Source organism: Manis javanica, chromosome 6, assembly GCF_040802235.1.
Source record: "Manis javanica isolate MJ-LG chromosome 6, MJ_LKY, whole genome shotgun sequence".
Lineage (NCBI taxonomy): Eukaryota > Metazoa > Chordata > Mammalia > Pholidota > Manidae > Manis > Manis javanica.
In genome coordinates this window covers 25,601,226-25,623,849 of record NC_133161.1, presented here as the reverse complement: position 1 = coordinate 25,623,849, position 22,624 = coordinate 25,601,226, and the positions used below count along the sequence as shown (strand labels likewise).

The window sequence follows — 22,624 nt, the reverse complement described above, 5'->3', positions numbered from 1 at the left end:
AAGGGGAAAAAATGGGATATGAACGGCAGAGAGAAAAAAGCAGCAGCTTTAGAAAGAGGACAGAGATTAATGGATTAAGGGACATCCAGGCAGGGAAGAGCAGTGTGCACCTAAGAAGATGGGGGTCCTGGCGAGTGAGAGAGAAAGGGGAGCCCGCGGGGCAGGGGGGGGAGGAAGAGGAGGGACAGGGGGAACAGAGCGCAGGGAGTGGGGTAGGCATGGCACATACCCTTGGACTCTCACACAAATGGGCCAGTTGTTAGGCGCTGTGCAGACTGTAGGCAAAGCGGCAGCATAATAAACCTGAGAAGGTGGTGGGGAAAAAATCCTTAGCAAAATTTATATATTAGTTCCTGAACTTTATCCTTGACATTTTGACTAAGTAATTAAGTCAAAGTAATTCATTCGATTTTGGAGCGAAATAATTTATTTCCATGGGAAATAATTATTCCTTATGTATTTCTTAGATAATTATCAAATAGCTTTCGTTTCTTTATAGCTATATGTATGTAGATACACATATGCAATATAGGCTTTCATTTTTTTCTAATAAACACCATTTAAGTGTGAATAGTTAACTTCTCAAATGACTTGTCCATCTGCCATGCCCCGTCCTACACAGCTGACCACTCTGTATCCTAAGACTCAGAGTGGGAAATAAATACTGCCTTGGTCCAGCTAATTAGTGGTAGACTAGGACCCAGGTGTCTTCATTCTCCTGCTTTTTTCCTCTAGGGCCCAAATTGCCTCCTAGCCAAAGATTTTAGTTGAAGAACAGCTCGATGTCAATTTGCCAACAAAATGCCATTTGGTTGCCATTTTTCTTACCCTTCCTTTGCATACCCTCCTTGATTACTTTCTGGATGTTAGAAACCTATTGAAAGATGGCATTGTTTCAACATGATAACCTATGTTTACAGATTATGTTTTTTATTTCTGAGAACAAGTATAATGTGAACTATTTAATTCATCTGACCACAATTCAGTATCAACCCTGTTTTATTTTCAGCACATTGCTGCAACTAAGAAATGTCCACTGACTTGCTAAAAGGAAGAGCATAGCGCTTCTACCTTGTTCATTAATGACACTGGCTGGGAGATTAGGATGAGCACTTCAAAGCCTCTATAATGTATAATTAACACAGAAGGACAGGATTAATGAAAGTTGTTCTATTAACACCCATGTTCTAACTGTTATAGGTATAATCATTCTGTAGATACGCAGTCATAAGAATGGGGAATATGCAATCCTCCCTCTAATTGTTAACTGAAATAAATTTTTCCATGCTATCTATCAATCATGCTTTTAAGATATGAGGCTCATGACAATCACAGCACAAATTAAAGCAGAATAAAGAGAATGCAGGATTTTAACTGATTTGAGCTCCCAAAATATATAGCCAAAACTATTTCTTAAAGAGGGCAGCTCAAAGTTTCAACCCTCCAATGACCATGAACTTTTAGTTTGTATCTCAGAATTGCTAAAGGACATGTGACAGAAGGATCCAGAATCCAAAGCCAAAGGTCACCAGATATTTAGAGTTGTGGCATCTTCCACAGTCTAGAATCTTACCCAGGAATAAAGGCTGCCCTAACCCATCAGCCCTAATTACCCAGGAAATCTAATCAGAAGGCACGCACCAGGTTAGTACAGTTTGGCTTCGGCACACTCCATACTGCAATCTGGGAGTGCATTTGGATGAACTTACTGGGTTGAAAGCCCTCCTTTTTCAGTTCTGAGTAGACACTGTAACTTTAGTATTCCTCCCAAACCATTTGGACTCTCTGAAAACCTCAAAACAATTCAGAAACAGCCTCTTCCCCAGCTGCGATCGGTCTAATTATGTTCTCAAGGTCTTCAGGCACAGCATTGCCATGAGGCTGCTTGAACCCATGGGGTGTTTCCTCGGACTGGGTTGGCTTCTCACACCGGCTTTTCTCCGGAAGGATTCGATCAGAATACTGTGGGAAAGAGCTCCCTCGCCTGCCTTACAGATGGTAATGCCACCGTGTGCCACTGCCAGGGTGGTGGCTTCATTAACTGCTTCCCGCAGCCAAACTATTTAATTTGATCACACAAAGTTTGCACTTTAGTTTGGCTAGATCTTTTTCATATTTATATCCCTTGATCTGGAAATCCAAGTTTTATGTAGAAACAAATGTATAATTAAAACATCAACTATAGATTGCATGTATAAACAAAATGTATAATTTTCATGCTGACTACAGATTTTCTTCAGAAAAACAATTATTTCATATGAGGTTTTGGAATTAATAGAAATCTGTTCAGCTGTGATTTATGTGCACTTCCAATCTGAGATTGTTACAGAGGAAATTGTGGCAGTTAATCAGCATGCAAATGACATGTTTATGTATGAGTTAAAATGAATTTTGACAGATGTACGAATGCCAAATATTAAGATTGAATGCTTTAGTCTCGTAATGAAAATTGCACACACCACAGAAGCTCTGCCTTATCTGTCTACACATATTGAAGGTCAAGAGAATTTTAACTAATACTTGCCAGATAATTTTTCACTTGTTGATAACAGGTGAAATATAAAATTTAAATGCTCAAAATTTTGGAGGAAAATACTCTTGTACTCAAAACCTCACCTATCACCTCCACCAAAATGTGTTGTCATAATTCTCATTTTAATAGATAGAGTTTTTAGACATGTCTTCAGAATTAAAATGAGTATATTTAAGTGACCATTCTGAAATAGAATTTTCTTTTGTTTCATAAATATTTGAAAATGTATTAGTTTCTGAATCTCAATCACAAAAGTTCAACTTCTGTTAGGAACTTTATGACATTCTGAATAAAGGAAAGGAGTTATTATTAAAAACTATGCAAATAAAAGACAAACACAAAAATAATTAATACAATTTTCAGTGATGTCACTCATCTGTGCTTAATTAATTCTCATCACTCATTTGGAAGATTCTCAAATTAATGTGAATTAACACTTACTGAGTGTTCCACAAATGTTAGCTACGGTTATATTAGGCATTGTGCAAATTGCATTATATTCATTACTTCCTTTAAACCTCAGGAATTCAAGGAAATTTGAGCAAACTGCGGCTAAGGGAAATAAATAACTTGACCAAGTTCACACTGTCATGAGTTAGTGGAGCTGTTTTCAATCAAGTTCTGGTTCCAGATTCCACGAGCTTCACCACTATATTGTACATTTCAGACTCAATAACTGACCAACAACTACATTTTTGCCAACAATCCATTGCCATTTCCTGGGTCTACTACTGGATAATGAATTTGATATGGAACTGAAGTTCAAGTTAAGATCCAGGATAGCATCTACAATGCCAAGATGGAGTTGGAGCAGGAGAAATAATAGCTTTTGGTGTGAGAGGCAACAGGAAGTCAAAAGAGGAAAACTAGAAAGAAGGTAAGTAGATGGTCAGTATCTGGGCAGAGATTAACAAACGATAAGGCAGCAGTGAGACAGGAAGGTACAAAGTAGAGAATGGAATGAGTCCAAGAAAGTGCAGGATGATAAACGTAAAATGTGCACTATAGATACGTTGTTATGAAGGGGAAAAAAATAAACCCCTAATTGGACTGGGTTGATGGAAAGAAGAGAGAAAGTAGAGGAAAAGATGAAGGAAAAGAAACTAAAATGTAGTTAGAAACCCCACAGGACAGGCATTATGTTTCATTACATTTAATTTTTGTATTAACTACTCCAAGCACAAAATGTCTTAGAATATTTTTTCTCATTTTTACAGATGAAAGAACTAAACAACATTTTGGAGAAACACTCAGCTAATAGAATGAAGAGCTATGCCTTGAACCCACACCCTTGGAACCTAAATGCTGCATATGTTTAAGCATAAGGAGGGAGTTGATAAAAACCAATGTTTTAGATGACTTTGATAGATATCATTTGGTTGCTAAATTGGAAATATTCTCCATATTATTTCTAATTGTAACAATTATACATATTTACTGAAAGAAATTGGAATATTTTTTCTAAAATTTCCTGTTTCATTTTTAAGAAGAAAACATTTGTACTTTTCTTGTGAACTAGGATGTGTTTTTTTTTTTAAGTCTAATAATGACCTTTTTGTTTCTGTCTACTCCATCTCTTAAAGGAAGGTCTATACTTGAGATCAGACCTTGGTACAAATCCCTGTCTGAATCTTTTGGGTGCAGAGGAAGAGGAAAGGGATACATTTAGGCTATACATTTACTTGACAAGCTAAGAGATCCAATAGACTGGAGGAAGTGAAGAGGTGCACACTTTTCTTTGATGATGTTACTTTTTGTTTTGTTTTGTCTGGGCTGGCAACCAGAAGATCGGACATTATTTTTAAGAGTGTACATTATAAACCAGGACACATTAAATCTGGAGGATGCACAGTACTCATGGTGACTTAAGCACCAAGATCCTGGGCTCCCCAGATTTCTTTGAGATCTTCTCCACTTATTGCCAGGTACCCTTTGGTATCAGGTGGCAGTTTACATTTGCTTTTCATTCTTCTCCTACTTGCTCCACATAAATAGAAATCTCTCAGTTTCTGCAGAGTGACAATCACTATTCCATATTTAACTGCACTGGTGAAAGGCATGTTTTCTTTTTTTCTTTTTGTTTAATAATCCATTGGTCATTTTAATGGCAATCTGCATAGAGAGAGTTAAACATGAGATAATGTTGCCATCTTAAATCCAAGTCCCTTTGGAGGGGACCATCTTCATACATTCCTCATGAAGTTTAAATCTTTCAAAACTAACAAATGTATGGGAGAAATCCACCAAGTAATTTTTTTTGCATAACTGCAAACATACGGTATATCTCAAAGTACTTTTAAGTACATTGTGCTAATGCAAGAATCAGACTGAAAATATTTTATTTGCTTTCAAATAGATGGATCTAATGTTTTTGTTTTAAGCATAATTGCAATTATGTGTCACAAATCTGACTAAAATCTAATGGAGGCTGCCTGCCTAGGAACCTAAACATGGTGGGTCCTCAATACCTGTTTGCAGTCTACAGAAGAGTAGGAAAAGTATTTTTTTCCTTAGACACTTATGCAACTTACATGTTATTTAAGGAATTTTAAAAATAATTTTGAAGGGTTTTAAGAAGGAAGTCCCATAAAAACTAAAAAAATTCTAAGCAAGTATTATTTATTTAAGTTCATTTCACTGCCCATGGGAAAGTTACTGTTCCTCTCCTCACTATTTTGAAGGGAACACTTAAGCTGCCTGGGATGGATAATCAGTAAGTTCCCCCAAAGGCTGAAAATCACACCTTTTAGGGACACGCATAACCATTCTCACAACCAGTCCAAAGGCACCGACACACACTGAACTTCTCCCCTTCCTCGGGGTTTCCATCTCTCATCTGTCCTTTGAACTCTGTTTCAATTTTCTGTTTCTTACCTCTCTATATTTCTTTAGTCTACTTAGCTTTTTTCTTCGGGGAGTCTCTTGGTTTTTCACTGGTGTTTTTCTCCTAGTCTTCCTTGTCTTCTATATTACCTGACATTTACTCTTTTCTTTTTGGTCGTGATATTATGTGCCATTTACATCTCCTAGCTTATTATCCACATTCCCCATTTTCTTCTTTATAAGCTCAATCACTCACTTTATCCTTCTTTTTTGCCACAAAGATGAAGTAATATTGTCATTTTACCTTACCTCCCAGGATAAGTTTAATTTCCACTCCTGTTTCTTTTGCTTTTACAGTTCTTTTTCCTTTCCAACTAATGAAAAGGAAGAAACACCGAATTCATAGACAAGATTCAAACGTATCATTTGCTTTCATATTACTTATGCTTGGCACACTTTTCTGATTTTTAATATTGATTTAACCATTTAACATGCATTCAGTTTATATGTTCTAGAGTAGATCTCCCAATAAATTGCTGATAACAAATTTTTTCTGCACTATAATATAAAATGCAGTCTTCCTGTGAGATACATATCATGCTTCTTTCAGTCAAGCCTGACTTCTTTTCACCATCCCGTGTTAGCTCTTGATATACCTCCATGCTCATCAGACTAGATTCCTGCCTCTTCTTGGGTGACCTGCGTAGTCTAGGAAACACCCTCTGCTCCCATTACTCCTAGGAAATCTTTCTATCCACTCTGAGGAAGTCCCAGTATCGTTTCTCTTTCAGAATTGGACCTCCTCTTCCTTCATGGTGAACTCAAAGGCTTTCAAGTTATATACCCCGAGTGGACATCCTACAGCAACAAAAACGTTAGATAGAACATCAAAAAATCTTTTTAAATGCCTAGTTGCTCTGGCACCAGATGGAGGAATAGAGAGTCCAAAACTGAAGCGAAAGCACGAACAAAGGGATGAACATGACAAAATTAGCTTTAGTACCAGTGGCTTCTGACAACTCCATGGCAGCACTGGGTGGAAGGAGGCAGTAGGTAAAAGCTTAAAGACTGAATATAGTTTGGACCGTGGCCAACTGACCTCCCGAAGTAGAGGTGAATGAGAAATAAATCCTCTCTTTATAAGAGGATAAAAAACAACTTCTCTAGCTAACAGGATGCCTAATCATTCCTTAAGTTTCGCCTTGGAGATCACATCTCTCAAGAAGCTTTTCCTGACCTCCCACATCTGAAAGGCACACCCTTTCCTATGCTCTTGTATTTCCCTATCACAGCACATAACACAGTATTACCTAACTGCCTCTCTAATTGTGCGCATCTCTCCTTAGGTTGAGAGATGTAGGGAGAGGGATAGTATCCCCAGAACCTAGCACAGAGTCTGAAAGACACTAGCTACTCAATAAATATTGAGTGAGGGGTAAAAAATAACAATTCAGAGAGTCAGAAATAGAGAAATTCAATTAAGTAGACATAACCCTAAATCAGGTTATTAAATTAAGAAACTAGAGGATTCCTATGAGATTATATACTTGGAACTACAGAACTGTACCTGACATCCAAGACGGCTACTAGAAAAAAAATTTAGTATTTCCAAAATGATCATAAAATTTGCCTTTACCTTATATTACATTAAATAAGCATTTATTATCCATGAATTTACCCCTTTTTATCCACAGAGATTTGCACATGTAATCTCTACACACAGCACATGCATATTTGCACTATAAATTATTTTCCTGACTTCAAATCAGCATTTATCTTAAAGAGATTCTTTTACTTTTTTGCCTCAATGTGATGCAAGGTAACGTCTAGAGGCAGAAGAAACAGGTTGGCATCAGATCTCTCACCACTTGTCTACTGTACTGCAGCTCCCATTGGACTCTCCAGCATTTTGGACAGATTCTCCATCTTCCCACACAACTTCAGCCTTATATAAATAAAGCAGTGCCATGGACTTGTCTCCTTAACACTTCAATGCCAAACTTGGCCAGGCCATAAATATGCGAGTTGACAGAGAACACTAATATTCCCCTGCAAGTCTCCTCTTCTATAAAAATGAAGTGTCAGATTATGATAATTCTCTCTCCATCAAATGCCTATAAAAGGCAGATGAATCAAGGGAAGATACAAGTTAGCAAGAAGTATGTACGAACATGAGAGAAAATAGCAAGCTGTTAAAATCTCCAAGGCTTTCATAACTGCTGTCATTTTGATAACATAGTTCTTACAGACCATCAGGCCATATCCAGCTTCTTCCAGCTGACAGGTCTCAGGTTCCTGCCACTCTTACAATTGAGGGATGTGTCTGTATGAAGGAGACACTGGCCTTGTGTGAGGCCCTGTGCTTTTGTAACCGCAGGACAGTTGGTAAAGTCTATGCAAATCAGTACTTTCAAACACAGATGATCACCTCTACTGGGGAGAAGCAGGTGTTAGAAAATACAAGTTCCTGAATCTCACTCCCAATATTCTGATCCACTAGATCTATTTTAGTTATTTTAGCTTGTATTTTTCTTATGTTTTATAGAAGTAAAACTTCATGTATAATGAAATACACAGATCTTTTTCTTGCCCTCTTCAGGTTACTTAAGTATTAATTAGATTCTATTTTAAATCTTCTAGGCTTTTAGCTACACCTCTGTATTACATTTATATAGAATATAGTAATTACATATAAATTACTAAAAAATATTTCAAGTTATCAGTCTACTTAGAGTTAATATTTTCACTTGACCTAAACTGTTAGTTTAATAACAGCATGATCCTATCCCCACTTTCTGTATTACTGTTAACATGTATTTCAAACCCACATACATAAACCCCACAAAATGAGCTTATAATATTTGCATTAAAAGGCAGTGATCTCTTAAAGCAGTTAACAGAAGAAAAAAGATATTCTTTTACATGTATCCACATATTTGTCTTTCCTTCTGCTCCTCAATCCTTTCTGCAGGTCTGAGTTCACCTGTTACCATGCTCCTTCAAGCTGAAGAAAATCCGTTAGCTGGCAATATCAGCTTTCATTTATTTGAAAGGTTTTTGTTTTGCCTTTATTTTGGAGATTCTTTCTGTAGATAGAATCCTGAGGTAAGAGAATTTTCTTTCAGCACTTTAAAGAGTTTGTTCCATTGTCCTCTGGCCTCTACTATTTTTGGTGGCATATAAATAATCTTTGAATTACTATTTCCCTGTATATAATATATCCCCTCCACACACACATTTTGGGCTGCTATCAGGATTTTCTCATTATTTTTTGTTATCAACAGTTTATAATGTGTGTATACAGTTAGGATTTTCTATGTATTAATCCTACTAGAGAGTTTGAGATTTTTAAACCTTAAGTTTATGTTTTTCACCAAATTTTGGAAATTTCAGATATTATATTTTAATATATATGTTCTTTCCCATTTTCTCTCTTCTTATCAGCTGGTATTCCAAGTATACATACATTAGACAATTTGATATTATTCCCATGTATCTCTGAATGTCTGTTCCTTGTCTTTAATCTTTTTTCTCTTTGTTCTTCAAATTGGATGATTTGTATTGATCTGTCTTCAAGGTCAACTTCTTCTGCCATCTTCAATCTACTGTTACGTCCATCAATGTGACATTTTTATTTGCAATATTCTAGTTTTCAGCACTAGAATTTGAATTGTTAGTTACAGTCTGCATTTTTCTGCTGAGATTCTCTACATATTCACTCAATATGACCATTGTTTCCTTTTAGTCCTTGAACTTATTTACAAAAGCGATTTTAAAGGTGTGTGTTAATTCCAGCATCTTATACTTCTCTGGGGCTATTGGACTGTTTCTGTTGACTGCTTTTCTTGCAGATCTAGTATCATAATTTTATTTTGCGTACTTGGTTGTTATATTCTAGACATTGTTGGTGATATATTGGTGAGAGGTTGGGTTCTGTATTGTTTTCTGAGTACTAATGATTTTTTTCTTCCCTAGCAGGCATTATATTATTGGCTGCTCACCTTGAACTTGTAAAGGCTTTCTTTTATATACTGTCAAAGCAAGCCTAACTTTGGACTGCTCATATCTCAGGGAAAATCCCATAGGGCAAATGCTGTGATAGATTTTAGTCTGAGAGCATGGTGTTTCAATGGAAAACCTAAGGTATTTATCAAGCCCTCTAACTTGCCATGACTCACACTCCATGTTTGTCTTCCCTGTAGTGGGAAAGAGCTAAAATCTCCACCGAGCCTTTTAAACTTCCAATTTATTGCTTTCTACTCAAGTCCGTGGATTCTCCCTTACATTTACACAGTCACCAAGGGTTTGAGGACAGTTTGTATTTATGAGGTGCTCCCTCTGTAACTCTTTCCTTACTGGAGGGTAATTCTCAACCACTTAGGCAGCCCCAAATTCTGTTCCCTGACAACTCAAGCCAAAACCACTGCTCTGTACTTGAGTCCCTGCTGCCCTGAGCCATACAAACAAGGATAGAAAAGGACAAATGCTCTTCCCTTAGGCAAGGGTCGAATTCCACTTCTAGTTATGCTTCAGTTGCTTCATTATTCTCTTCAAGATTTTGTAATTCGTAGCTATGTAAGGTGGCATATGTTAACTACACTTTATTGTGATTATTTCACAATATACGTCCATATCTGAAATCAGTATGCTGTACAACTTAAACTTACACAATGTTTATGTGTCAAAAAACTGGAAAAAAAGATTTTTTAATTGTTACCTAGTGTGGAGTGGGTGCAATGTTGACCAGATACAACCTACTCCACTATTATCAAAACCACAACACCTGGTTTTGTGTTTGGTTAGCTGGCTGGTGGGTTTTTAAATAAAGCTTCTCTTTTCTTCATTAAACAAGTATTTATTTATTGAGCGCATCCTATATGCTGGGCACCCCTCCTGACTCTGATAATGCAACAATGAACAAAAAAGATAATTTCCCTGTTTTCAGAAAGCTGAAATTCTAGCAAAATGAGAAGACAGAAAAATATAAAAACTCAGAAAGTGATGTCATGTAGTGATACGTTCCATGAAAAAATTAAAACAAAATCAGGAGATAGATCTATTCCTCTTCTCCCTACAAGTGTTAATATTGAAAAAATAAGTCAAAATCTTCACAAGAAAATAAAAAATACAGATAATGACAAAATCACTGGGTATCATTTAAATCAAAACAGTTAGAAGCCATTCTGCAATCTAGTGTTAAAACTTGCAAACGTCTTACTCTGAATATTTATATTACAAAAAGTACAAACTGTATCAAGTTGATTATTTGAAATATAATACAATCAATCATAAAACTATATGATTACTCTATCTTGCTTTGGCAAAGGGACAATATAAAGATCTCCAGTTGAACTCACCTCTTCATTATCTAATATTCTGAAGTACACACCCTGCCAGCTGCAGTTGGTTCACATGTGTTCCATGTCTTCCCACTCTAGCACCCTAGCAACTCAGTTCTTCCCCTTGCTCTAGGGCTAACACTCTGAAAATTCCTCTTACTGCCTGTCTACCATGCTCTCCCTCACAGTTCCACTCAGTTAGGCAAACATTTAACGAGCATCCTTTATGCACTACCACTGGGATAACACCAAAGGATTAAAACACAGAAAGGGACCGGCATGCAGGTTCCACTCTCAAGAGACTCGTGGGAGATACAGATTCATCAAGAGTGCTATGGGAGACAGCTATTAAGTCTGCCTTCATGGAGATCTGGTCATGACAGAAAGGAAGTGACATCTGAAGTAATCCTTGAGAGGTGAGTGATCACTTGCCAAAGATATGACTGGAGTGGACATGACAGGCAGAGGGCACAGCATGCTAACTGATGGGCTGGGAAGGTATTACTTTGCATATTGCATTTAGATAAAAGGAGCATTCTAGTGCAGAGTAGGGTAAATGGGAGGTGACAAAAATGACTGAGAAAGACACAGAAAATATTTGTGACCAGGTTATGAAGTCCCGTGTAAGTCATTTTAAGGAGACTGAGCTCAGAACCTTCCCGTGAAAGTTTTTGAGCCTAAGTATAATCAGATCTGTGTTTTTCTCTAACAGGGGTATTTCTATAGTTCTTTCTTCTTTGCATGACTTATTTGTCACTTATCATATATTGGAGTGTCCCAGTCTTGTTCCCCAAATAGATTGTGAGCTTCTTAAATAAACATTTAGAATCTTATACTAATTTATATCAACCCGTGCCTATCACAAGGGCACTGGATGTGTTGGTTCTCTGTAAACATTTCTTTATCAGTTGGTTAATATATTCTAATATACATTTATGCAGTGCCATTCTGTACTGAAAATTTTTCTTTTGCCTTGTAAAATACTTGAACATTCTTTAGATGCTTAAAGACATCACCTCTGTATTTCTGTATTAAAGAATGCTGCTTGATTCAAATCTATGGTACTGAGAATTGACATAGGCATATGTTTGCAAAGAGGAATAGGATATTAAGCAGGAAATATTTGAGGCCAAGTCTTGAAGCAAGCACCTTATACGTAGCAGATGAATACACCAAATCTTTTCCTGAGAAGCAGGCTTCAGCAGGGCTATCCTATCCTTTGCCATAGTTGTTAATAAAGTTATGGATCATGCAGTACAGAGTTCAGTTTCTTTGAAATTTATCTAATTTTTCTTATATAGCAGTACAATTTTAGTTTACTTACCTTATTCCTTGGTTGATATCCAACTTTCAAGTTTCTAACTCTCAGCATCTATTTTCTGTATTTTCATTTCAATTAGCTCAAGTGCCCCATGTGTCACACATAAGTAAAACTATGAGGAAAAGAACCACTACTAGGAGAACAAATAATTAATTTTCTTAATTAGGTAAATCTTCTGCACTGCCATATAGTCCAAAATTCCCTGTGGCTATTGCTAAAGTGATGGTGATGTGGCAAAGAATGTGTATTTTTGCTAAAAATAAGCCAGGGAAAACAAACCATTGTCTGTGTGTCTTGGTTTGTTCAAAATGATGCAAACTGGGTCAGTGAGACAACTGTCATTGATTTAAGCTCCACGGGGACTCTGACATGATGGCGCATACTTCCCTTTTGCTCTCCCAGAAGATGAGAACAGTGAGTATAGGACTGACAAGAGGTAGAACCTGGGCAGTTCAGTGCAAATCCATTCCTACTCTGGGAATGACGCGAACTGCTTGTCCTCTGCCTGCTCTGGTCAGGTTCGCCCTTGCGCTTCTCAGTTCTGCTTTGTATCTGGGGCTAGGGGGAGAGGCAGGGCTGCTTTTCCCAGGTTCCTGGTACCATCAGCATTATTAGAGGGCAGGAGGGAAGGGGAAGGCTGAAGAATTCTGCTTTCTGCCTTTCCAGTAACAGCCTTCACTTTCAAGACTCCAGCCAGAAGAGCCCACTAGCTTCAGTTTGCATGCAGAATCTCAAGACCACAGCTTACTGTCCTGTTTTCTGCTCATTTGTTGTTTGGCCTGTAACTGCTGGGAGCTTTGGTCTTGCCAATCTTTGGACAGCCTCATTGTCCTCTAGTAAGCTGCTCAGCTTCTTCTTTCAACCATGTAATCCATTTCCTACACCACATTCTTCATTCTAAATACTGAGAATTTAGTATTTCTCAGTTTCTCTATTTTGTTTGGGCCCTAAGCAAGTATACCCTGCAAATGGAGGGTCAGTAATACTGTCCTTTGTTTTTGTTTTTTTAAAGGAAAGAATTCCTTTTAAAATTGATAAACAAAAATCCATGTAGATGCACACAAAATAGGGGAGATAACATTTTTAAGGTGTTGACCAACATGTTGCTTAAGGCCCATGTGCTTTGTTCACACTGAATTAACTAAATTTGAATATACTTCTTATGTGTTAAACAGATGATCGATTTACAGATTATTAAATACAAAGACTCTCCAGGGAAAAACCATGTGAATCAGTGAAGGGATAACGAAACTTTAAGGAATTGTACAAACCCCAGCAGCATGGGGATATGAAGCCACTAATATAATATGGCCAGCCATCTCTTCTGATTCTGTTCCGTTATCAAAATGCATCAGGAGATTATGTATTTTTAACATTTCATTTCTTTGCAGTCAATCACATAATGCCTGCTATATAATAGATGCTAAAAGATATATTACTATACATGGTTCAATAAATGAACTGACATAGCCTGACAGATATATGTTCTTTAAATGTTCACTTAAAATTGCTAACATGAACTAGAGCAAATGGTTCTAAAATTCATATGGAACCACAAAAGACCCTGAATAGCCAAAGAAATCCTGAGAAGGAAGAATAAAGCAGGGGGAATTATGCTCCCCAACTTCAAGCTCTACTACAAAGCCACAGTAATCAAGACAATTTGGAACAGGCCCACAGACCAATGGAACAGACTAGAAAGACCAGATATAAACCCAAGCATATATGGTCAATTGGTATATGATAAAAGAGCCATGGATATGCAATGGGGAAATGACAGCCTCTTCAACAGCTGGTGTTGGCAAAACTGGACAGCTACATGTAAGAGAATGAAACTGGATTATTGTCTAACCCCATACACAAAAGTAAACTCAAAATGGATCAAAGACCTGAATGTAAGTCATGAAACCATAAAAGTCTTAGAAGAAAATATAGGCAAAAATCTCTTGAATATAAATATGAGCAACTTTTTCCTGAATACATCTCCTTGGGCAAGGGAAACAAAACAAAAAATGAACAAATGGGACTACATCAAGCTAAAAAGCTTCTGTACAGCAAAGGACACCATCAGCAGAACAAAAAAGGCATCCTACAATATGGGAGAATATATTTGCAAATGACATACCCAACAAGGGGTTAACATCCAAAATATATAAAGACCTCACACACCTCAACACCAAAAAACAAATAACCCGATTAAAAAATGGGTGGAGGATCTGAACAGACACTTCTCCAAAGAAGAAATTCAGATGGCCAACAGGCACAGGAAAAGATGCTCCACATCACTAATTATCAGGGAAATGCAAATTAAAACCACATGAGATATCACCTCACACCAGTTAGGATGGCTAATATAGAAAAGACTAGGAACAACAAATGCCGGCAAGGATGTGGGGAAAGAGGAACCCTCCTACACTGCTGGTGGAAATGTAAACTAGATCAACCATTATGGAAAGCAATATGGAGGTTCCTCAAAAAACTTAAAACAGAAATACCATTTGACCCAGGAATTCCACTCCTAGGAATTTACCCTAAGAAAACAACTTCTCAGATTCAAAAACACATATGCACCCCTATGTTTATCGCAGCACTACTTACAATAGCCAAGATATGGAAGCAACCTAAGTGTCCATATGTAGATGAATGGATAAAGAAGAGGTGGTACATATACACAATGGAATACTATTCGGCCATAAGAAAGAAACAAATCCTACCATTTGCAATAACATGGATAGAGCTAGAGGGTATTCTGCTCAGTGAAATAAGCCAGGCAGAAGACAAATACCAAATGATTTTCCTCATTTGTGGAATATAACAACAAAGCAAAACTGAAGGAACAAAACAGCAGCAGATTCACAGACTCCAAGAAGGGACCAGTGGTTACCAAAGGGGAGGGGTGGGGAAGGGCAGGTGGGGAGGGAGGGAGAAGGGTATTGTGGGGTATCATGATTGGTGCATATGGTGCATGGAGGGTAATGGGGAAGACAGTGTAGCTCAGAGAAGACAAACAGGGACTCTGTGGCATCTTACTACACTGATGTACAGTAACTGCAATGGAGAATGGGGGGGACTCGATAATAAGGGTGAATGTAACAACCATATTGTTTTTCTTGTGAAACCTTCATAACAGTGTATATCCTGTTGCTGGAGAGAGGGGTTAGTGAATTGGTTTTGAGTCAGCCACCCAATAGTATTTGCCATAAATAGTAACAATGAAAAAGAAATCAAGACATTTAGTAGTGGCTTTACCCTTTACATTCTTATTGAAATTCTTTAATGCTTTTTTAAAATTCTTCCACACCCACCACCCAGCTCTGACAAGCACCAATCTGTTTTCTGTATCTATGAGCTTGGCTTAATATGTATATAAATATAATAATATAAACAAATATATAAGTTAAAAAGATCCATTGGATCTATAGTATTTGTTTTCTGACTTACTTCACTTAATTTAATTCTCTTGAGATCTATCCACATTGCAAATGGCAAGATTTCATTCTTTTTCTTATGGCTGAATAATATTCCATTGTAGATATATACAATTTTATCCATTCATCCATCCATGTACTTAAGATGTTTCCATATCTTGGCTACTGTAAATAATGCTGCAATGATTGGGGAGGTGGGAGGGAGAGGGGTGCATTTCTCTTTTTGAGTTACTGTTCTCAAGTTAGTGTTTTTGTTTTCTTCAGATAAATATCCAGAAGTAGAATTGCTGAATCATATGGTAGTTCTGTTTTTAATTTTCTGAGGAACCTCCATACTGCTTTCCATCATGGCTGCATCAACTCACAATTCCCTTTCGCCAAATCTTCACCAACACTTAGTATATTCCTAGTCTTTTTGATAAAGCCATTCTAACAGGTGTGAAGTGATATCTCATTGTGGTTTTGATTTACATTTCCCTGACGATTAAAGATGTATTTTTACAAGACTTTGTTGGCCATCTGTGTATTTCTATAGAAGATGTACAGATGGCCAATAGATACTTATACTCTACATCATATGGTAGTTCTATTTTTAATTTTCTGAGGAACACCATCTTTTAATCTAACTTTTTCTTTTATCTTTTTTTTGCAATTGAATTCATGAGTTCTTTATAGATTTTAGATATTAACTCCTTATCAGACAGATGATTTGCAAATATTTTCTCTCATTCAGTAAGTTGCCTTTTCATTTTGATGGTTTCCAAAAGCTTTTTACTGATGTAGTCCCACTTGTTTTTACCTTTATTGCTTTTGCTTTTTCATTGCTTTTTAATGGTAAAAACTAATGATTAAAAAAAAATAAAATTCTTATACTTACATTTTTTGGTCCACTTCTCTATAATCCCTATGTCCCAAACACGTATGCCTACAAAATAGGGAAAGTGAGGAAAATACATGACTAGTATGCTGACGTTTCTAAATCATCTTTGGCATCTGAAGACATTCATAAATTCCAGTTTCTCTATTGTCTGTGGTCCTGGAAACTTTTTATGTTTGTGTAAGATAGTAAGTGGAGACCACTCCACACATACATACATCTTTCTCTCCTTTGTAGCAAATCTGAGAAAACAAGACAAAAAATTGCACATGTTCTCAATTTCTTTACTAAAATTTTCATGTTACAAATACCCACTTCAAAGACAAAGACCCGAGGAATTTCACATCTAAACACTGAAAAATATTGGAAAAGATTATACAATGCAGTTTCAAACACTAAATTTTAATTTGATTCATTTTAATCAAATAATCTCTCATTTTTAAGAAAAGGTGATGAAAGAAGAGAATGACATAATGGAGATAACCATAGCTTTATAATAAATACATTAAGGAAGTGGAGAGATGTCTTATCAGTTGTTATGTGTGGTGAGAAATAAATAATGAGTAATTATTTGATGTAATGGAGATGCTACCTAATGCTACAGTGGTAATCACTTTACAATATCTAAGTGAATCAAATGAGCACTTTGTACACTTTAAACTTACATGTTATATATCAGTTATATATTAATAAGGCTGGATTTTTAAAAAGGATGAAGAGCCAATTGACAACTAGCTATCTCTGCTTCTGGTTATTTGAAATACAATCTTTGTGAACAAACCATCCTTCTTAACACAGTATTTATTCTTATGTAAAGGTAAACATCTATAAAATATTTATTTTGCTGTTTTGTTCTACTACAAGAAAAGAGAGCAAAATCTGGCATTTCAGACAAACTTGTAAATAGTCTTTGTTGTTTTATTTAAATTGTGGAGGAAATTTAAAGGCCCAGCTTATTTGCATTTCAGATCAGAAAATAAAGATTTTAAAAATCTTGGTAAGAGTTTTATGCTGACCTTAATGAAAATCCTTTACACTAGTTTTCTATCAGGCAAATGCCCTGGTAAACTTAACAAAAAGCTCTTTAATTCTTATAAAATTTCACCACAGGAGACAGGTATTTAATAATGCTTCAAAAAATGGCAAATATATTTATACCTAAACTTGAAAAAAATGCAGCCAAAGAAAAGAGTCATTTGTAGGTAGGTGACACAATAAGTTCATGCCAGAACCTCAGTAAGATGTTTGAGGCTGGCTGACTTTTCCTAGTTTCAAGAACATTCCTAGACTAGTGGATATTTCTTCTTATTCAGAATAACACACTACAGAGTTGTTCAATTTGTTCTTGATAATCATAATGGATTATGAATTATTGTTACATAGCACATATTCATACATATATGTTAAATGAATGAAAAAAACACTCTTTTAAGTGAACTATGTAATTTATTCAGTAAAATTTGTTGCCTAGCCAGACTTTCAAGAACAGAGTGAAACTATGGGATCAAAGGTCCCTAAACTCATTAAAATTCATTCCTGGTTTTCAAGTTTTAGACAAATATTGGCTTTCCAATAGACACAATTTTTTAGCCTATTTAATCTACCAGGATAAGACAGAGCAAGAACAAGGGCAATTTGGTTTGGGCTTAATACAAGACTAATCTCATAGAACTTTACTTCTGATACTTTTACTAAGATTTGTTTGCAATCCAAAACAGCTGCTCTCTAAAGAGATATAGATAGTGCTACATATAAAAACTAGTTACTATTCTGACATTCTCCACCATACTCAAATGTTTTGTTTCCGATACAAAGTCAACATTTTAAGCTGTTGAAGTCTAATGCACATCTTTGTGATATGTACAGTAAATTTCTTTAGCATTCACAAGCCCCAATTCTTCCCATTTTTCTCTTGGAAAGCAATTCTGATGCAGGAATAAACATATCCAAAGTACACAAGGCACACACATCTGCTCAGAGCGAGTTAAATAGAAAATCTTCAGTATTGCAGAAAGGATCTTTCAAATGGATTATTTTCTGCCTATCAAAATGAAAACTGTTACAGTGAAGACAATGACATATTAATTACCTTAATTTTATAAATAAGGATTACGGTCTACTGCAAGCAGAATTTGAATTTCGTTGCCTATTTCAAGTTTAAGTGCTATTTTCTCTGCAGCATGATTTTTACACCTATTTAAGGATGTAGCAAAAATTTAATCATTGAAATCATGGCCCAATTCACAACTAAAAAAAAAGGAGCAAAAAGCCCCTGTCATTCTTTTAATATTAACTTGAACTTCTATTCATCCACAAAGTCCTAACAAAGTTAATCATACCATCACCAAAGGCATAAGAAATAATGAATTTTGCCTAATGCGAAACTTATAAAGAATGTAGAAAACTTATTTTACATGATGTTAAAATCACTAATGGTTTTCTTGAATTATGCATTACATCAGTGAAATCAAAAAAGCTTTTTCAATAATTATGAATTGATATTTAAACTACTTAACATCTTTAAATAGGATTTTCTTAGCATAATTAAAAATGACAGACCACACACCAGTGTTCTATTTTCTTGAATAGATGTTGAATTAAACGATTTTGTATAAATTCCCAGTAGCCAAACATTAATAATATAGTACAGTTCTTCCATTTTTGTATCAATTCTCCTTGGAGACTTTTGAGTAAAGTTTAAAGTAATGACTCTCTGAGTTGCAAAATAGAAATAATAGAGAATAGTATAAACTTTGAATTAGTTTCTTTCTTATTTTAGGGAGTAGCAACATGTGAAGACTACCATAAAGGCTATGTATGATCTACTGAGATTACTTTTCTCAAGTTGCTTAAGAAAGTCACCTCTATTCTCCTAAGGTCTCTCCTCAACTATGCATAAAGTTGGTGAATAAAGTTATAAAAACGTGTTTGTGCTTTAGTTTGAATTTGACATGGTACACGATCCTCAGAGGATTCTGGAAAGTATAGACTTAGTCAAAAAGGGAAACAAAGAGACACCAAAATCCCAAACTGTTAGCATTCTGATTTGTCTGCCTCTAATTTTTGGCATGCATGACATTTTGAGGTAAGGGAGTGTGTTCTTTACTGCTCATTGCCCGTTCTTATCACAGAGTTCTTAACAAGGAAAGAAGGCTCAATGAAATTTGCTTGTTCATAAATGCACAGACACAACTGCAGTGGGATCAGACTGTTGATATACTTTTTTCATGTAGCAATAAACATAAGTATTTCTTAAATAATCTAAAACATGACCTTTGAAGGCTGCATTCTATTCCATTTTGGGGGGATGATAAAAAATTTATCTAATCAGAATTCTGGGACATTATAGTTGTTCTTACTTTTTCTAAACAGTGTTTTTGGGACATTATTGTCATTATCAATTTTTCATAGTTCTTAAAAGAGAAAAGACTGGCATGTAGAAAACATTATTTAAAAAAATTTTAATATGTGCCACTAAATTACAGGGAAGTTCAACTGCCAAGAATATATGTTTTTTAAAAATCTATCTGAAGAAAAATTTTCTAATATAATGAGAATGGGAGCAAAAGAGCACAATATTTTTCACCTATTGTCTTTGGTTGAAGTACCTTTTGAAGATTTTCTCATGATCCCAATCTGGAGGGAGATAGACTAAATAAACATTGCAATATCATATTTATCCCTTTATCTATTTAATTCATACGCCTACCAAAAATACAGAATCATATGTGAGTTCCCTCTAAAAATAGGGAAACTCAAATTAATTGTTGTTACAAGGTTGCAGGAGGGATAATAAGAGAATCTGGGGAAGATCAATATTACCAATCTGGACTCTATATAAAAGTATATAATAAATTATAAAGTTATTGGAAGGTACATTATTTCTTTAACTCTATAATTTTCCATTTAAAATATCACCTACAAAAAAAATATCACCTACATCCTAAATGAACTGCCAGGAATTTAAAGGATATTAATGATTACATTTTGACTTGTCAGGACACTGGTGTTCAACCTGCTACGGAATAAAATTAACAGCAAAAAAGCTGCATTCAGGTGAAGGAGGAGTAATTAATGTCCCTTTTTCTTACAACACTGAAAAGATAATCTAAAGATCTTTCAGATGCCAAAGAGGAATCGGCATTTCGGAAAAGGAAAGAAAATCTACAGGAAGGGATTTTTATAGTATTGAATAAAGGTCAGAGATGATTCTGGACTGGTGATGCTATTTTTAGTTTATATTACTTTTCCCATAGACTGCTTTAGTATTTGCTTGTTCTTAAATGATGTCCGATTCTCCATCATTTTCTTCCCATGTGCTACTACTGAGAGGGATTGTCAAATTAAAGCTTTTAGTGAGATACTGTAAGATATTTGTTACTGGACAGAGTGAAACCCTATTTTAGAGAAGTTAACAATAGCTGGACACAACAGTGTTTCTGGGCAAAACTGAAACAAAGATCCATTAAATTGAAGAAATATCAGAACTAGGAGGGATTTTAAAGATCATCTGGCTTACTGGTTTACAATCTGGATTTCTGAAATATTGGAGGACTTTGAAAGAGCAATGGGTAGAAAATGAGGTTTGTAAGCTATTTTCAGCATTCCAAAAGGCTTTAAAAGTTGTACAACTACCCATGAGAAGTCTTCACTGATTCCTTGCTCTTGCTTAGGATTAAATGAATTTACTTAGATAGCTCTAGTTATTTTAATCAAACCAAAAGCTCTTACTTGCCATTGTTTTTAATAAATAAAAATGAGAAACTCACAATAGGTGAAATTTCATAGGTATAACCTTTCAAAAATAACCAGTGTTGAAAACTGGAAACAAATGATCTTATTTTTAGAGAAGACCATAAAGTTAAGTGACTTGCTCAGGATTAAATGAATTTGTGTGAAGGCTTGGACTGAATTTCAAGTTTGCTGACCACCAGTAAGTGAGGGGGTGGTTAAGCAACCTCATCTTCTAGGTCTTTCTCCGTAACGACCCAGGTAGCCCCCTTTTGATGAAGCCCCTCAGATTCCTCATTAACAAAAAGAAGTCTAAATCCCTCAATAATGACCTAGAATGTGGAAATTGGACTAGGTAATTAGAGATTAAAGAAAATAGGAGTTTGCAAACCAAGGTAAAGCTGACTAAACAGACACAAGACTCGTAGTTCTACCTCAAGGCTATTGACTCATTTATCCCTGAGATGCTTTACAGGAACTCAGACTCCCACCACATGGATCACTTCCTAAAAACAAGCACTACACCTCAGACTGGGTGGAGCAAGAAGACAGATTAGGATTCTTCTACCTCCTTCCACCTCACCACTGACCACTCAGAAGAATGGACACGAGCTGATCACACACCTTACAACCCTTTCCTATAGTTCTGCCTTTTAACCCCTTGCTTGTAAGCCAACAGTGCATGCAGAGCCTTAAGCATTAGCTACCTGTTCTCCTTGTATGGCACCCTGCAATAAACACCCACTTCCTTTCACTACAACCGGAAGTCAGTGCTTGGCGTTGCTGTGTATCAGGTGAGCAGAACCAGGTTTGTTTGGTTTGGTACCACTTCTAGTTCCAAACTCCTTAGTGGCTGGTACTGCTCCACTCTAGTCTGTGTGGGGGATGATCCCTGGAGTTATGAAATGCAGCCCACTCACTCCTGTATTCAGGGACCCTGCACAGTCCTGTTTTTTCAATAAAATGTCAGATTTTATACGGATTTTAAATGTTCGTAACAACATGAAGTATTACTTTTCTAGATTGATTTGCATTTTATGAAGGCCTAAGGCCTTAAACCCATCAAAAAACCTCTTCCTTCAAGCTCTTCCAAGAGAGTTTTAATCTCTCACGAGGTGTCCTTTCTGGTAGAGAGCCAATTACTAAGGTAAGGATGAGCTGATTGTAACTTTCCAAAAGATCATTGATCTATTTAGAGTGGAACTGGGGAAAGCATGCTATGAATGTTTGCAGAGTTGGCTTCCCTCATAAAGGAAGTAACTGAATTGTGCTGTATGGTTTAACCTCCTCTGCGTGACCCTGTGGGTATAGTCTAATTCTGAAAGGTATGCTTTATCACTGTCTTAGGATGACCAAGTATTGTGCTATAAAGATAGGAAAACATGGAGGCCAGGTTTCAACACATTTTAAGTACCAGTATGTGTCCTCTCTGTAAGAACCAAATCTTATTTTCTGAGGCAGATAAGTACAATATGTGCGTCATAGCTCTTTTTGTGAGCTTGGAATATAAAGTAATTTTGCACTTTCAATACTGGAAATTCAGTGCTTTCAAATAGATGTCAGTTATGGTCT

The 22,624-nt window shown here is 36.1% G+C and overlaps 1 protein-coding gene across 4 annotated transcripts in view; it reads right to left on the bottom strand.

Annotated features, from left to right (window-relative positions):
* Nucleotides 1-22,624, bottom strand: part of POT1 (protection of telomeres 1) — a 124,215-nt gene that overhangs the window by 6,269 nt on the left and 95,322 nt on the right. For 2 of the 4 annotated variants that reach the window (XM_037023488.2, XM_037023489.2), the window contains exons 20-21: nucleotides 16,322-16,369; nucleotides 10,240-10,427 (exon numbers count right to left, since the gene is read on the bottom strand). In XM_037023488.2, coding sequence (XP_036879383.1) covers nucleotides 10,348-10,427; nucleotides 16,322-16,369 — 128 coding nt within the window. In that variant the 3' untranslated portion in view covers nucleotides 10,240-10,347. Of the gene's footprint in view, nucleotides 1-10,239; nucleotides 10,428-16,321; nucleotides 16,370-22,624 lie in introns of those variants that run through there. The other 2 variants (XM_037023490.2, XM_037023491.2) reach the window with 2 other exon arrangements.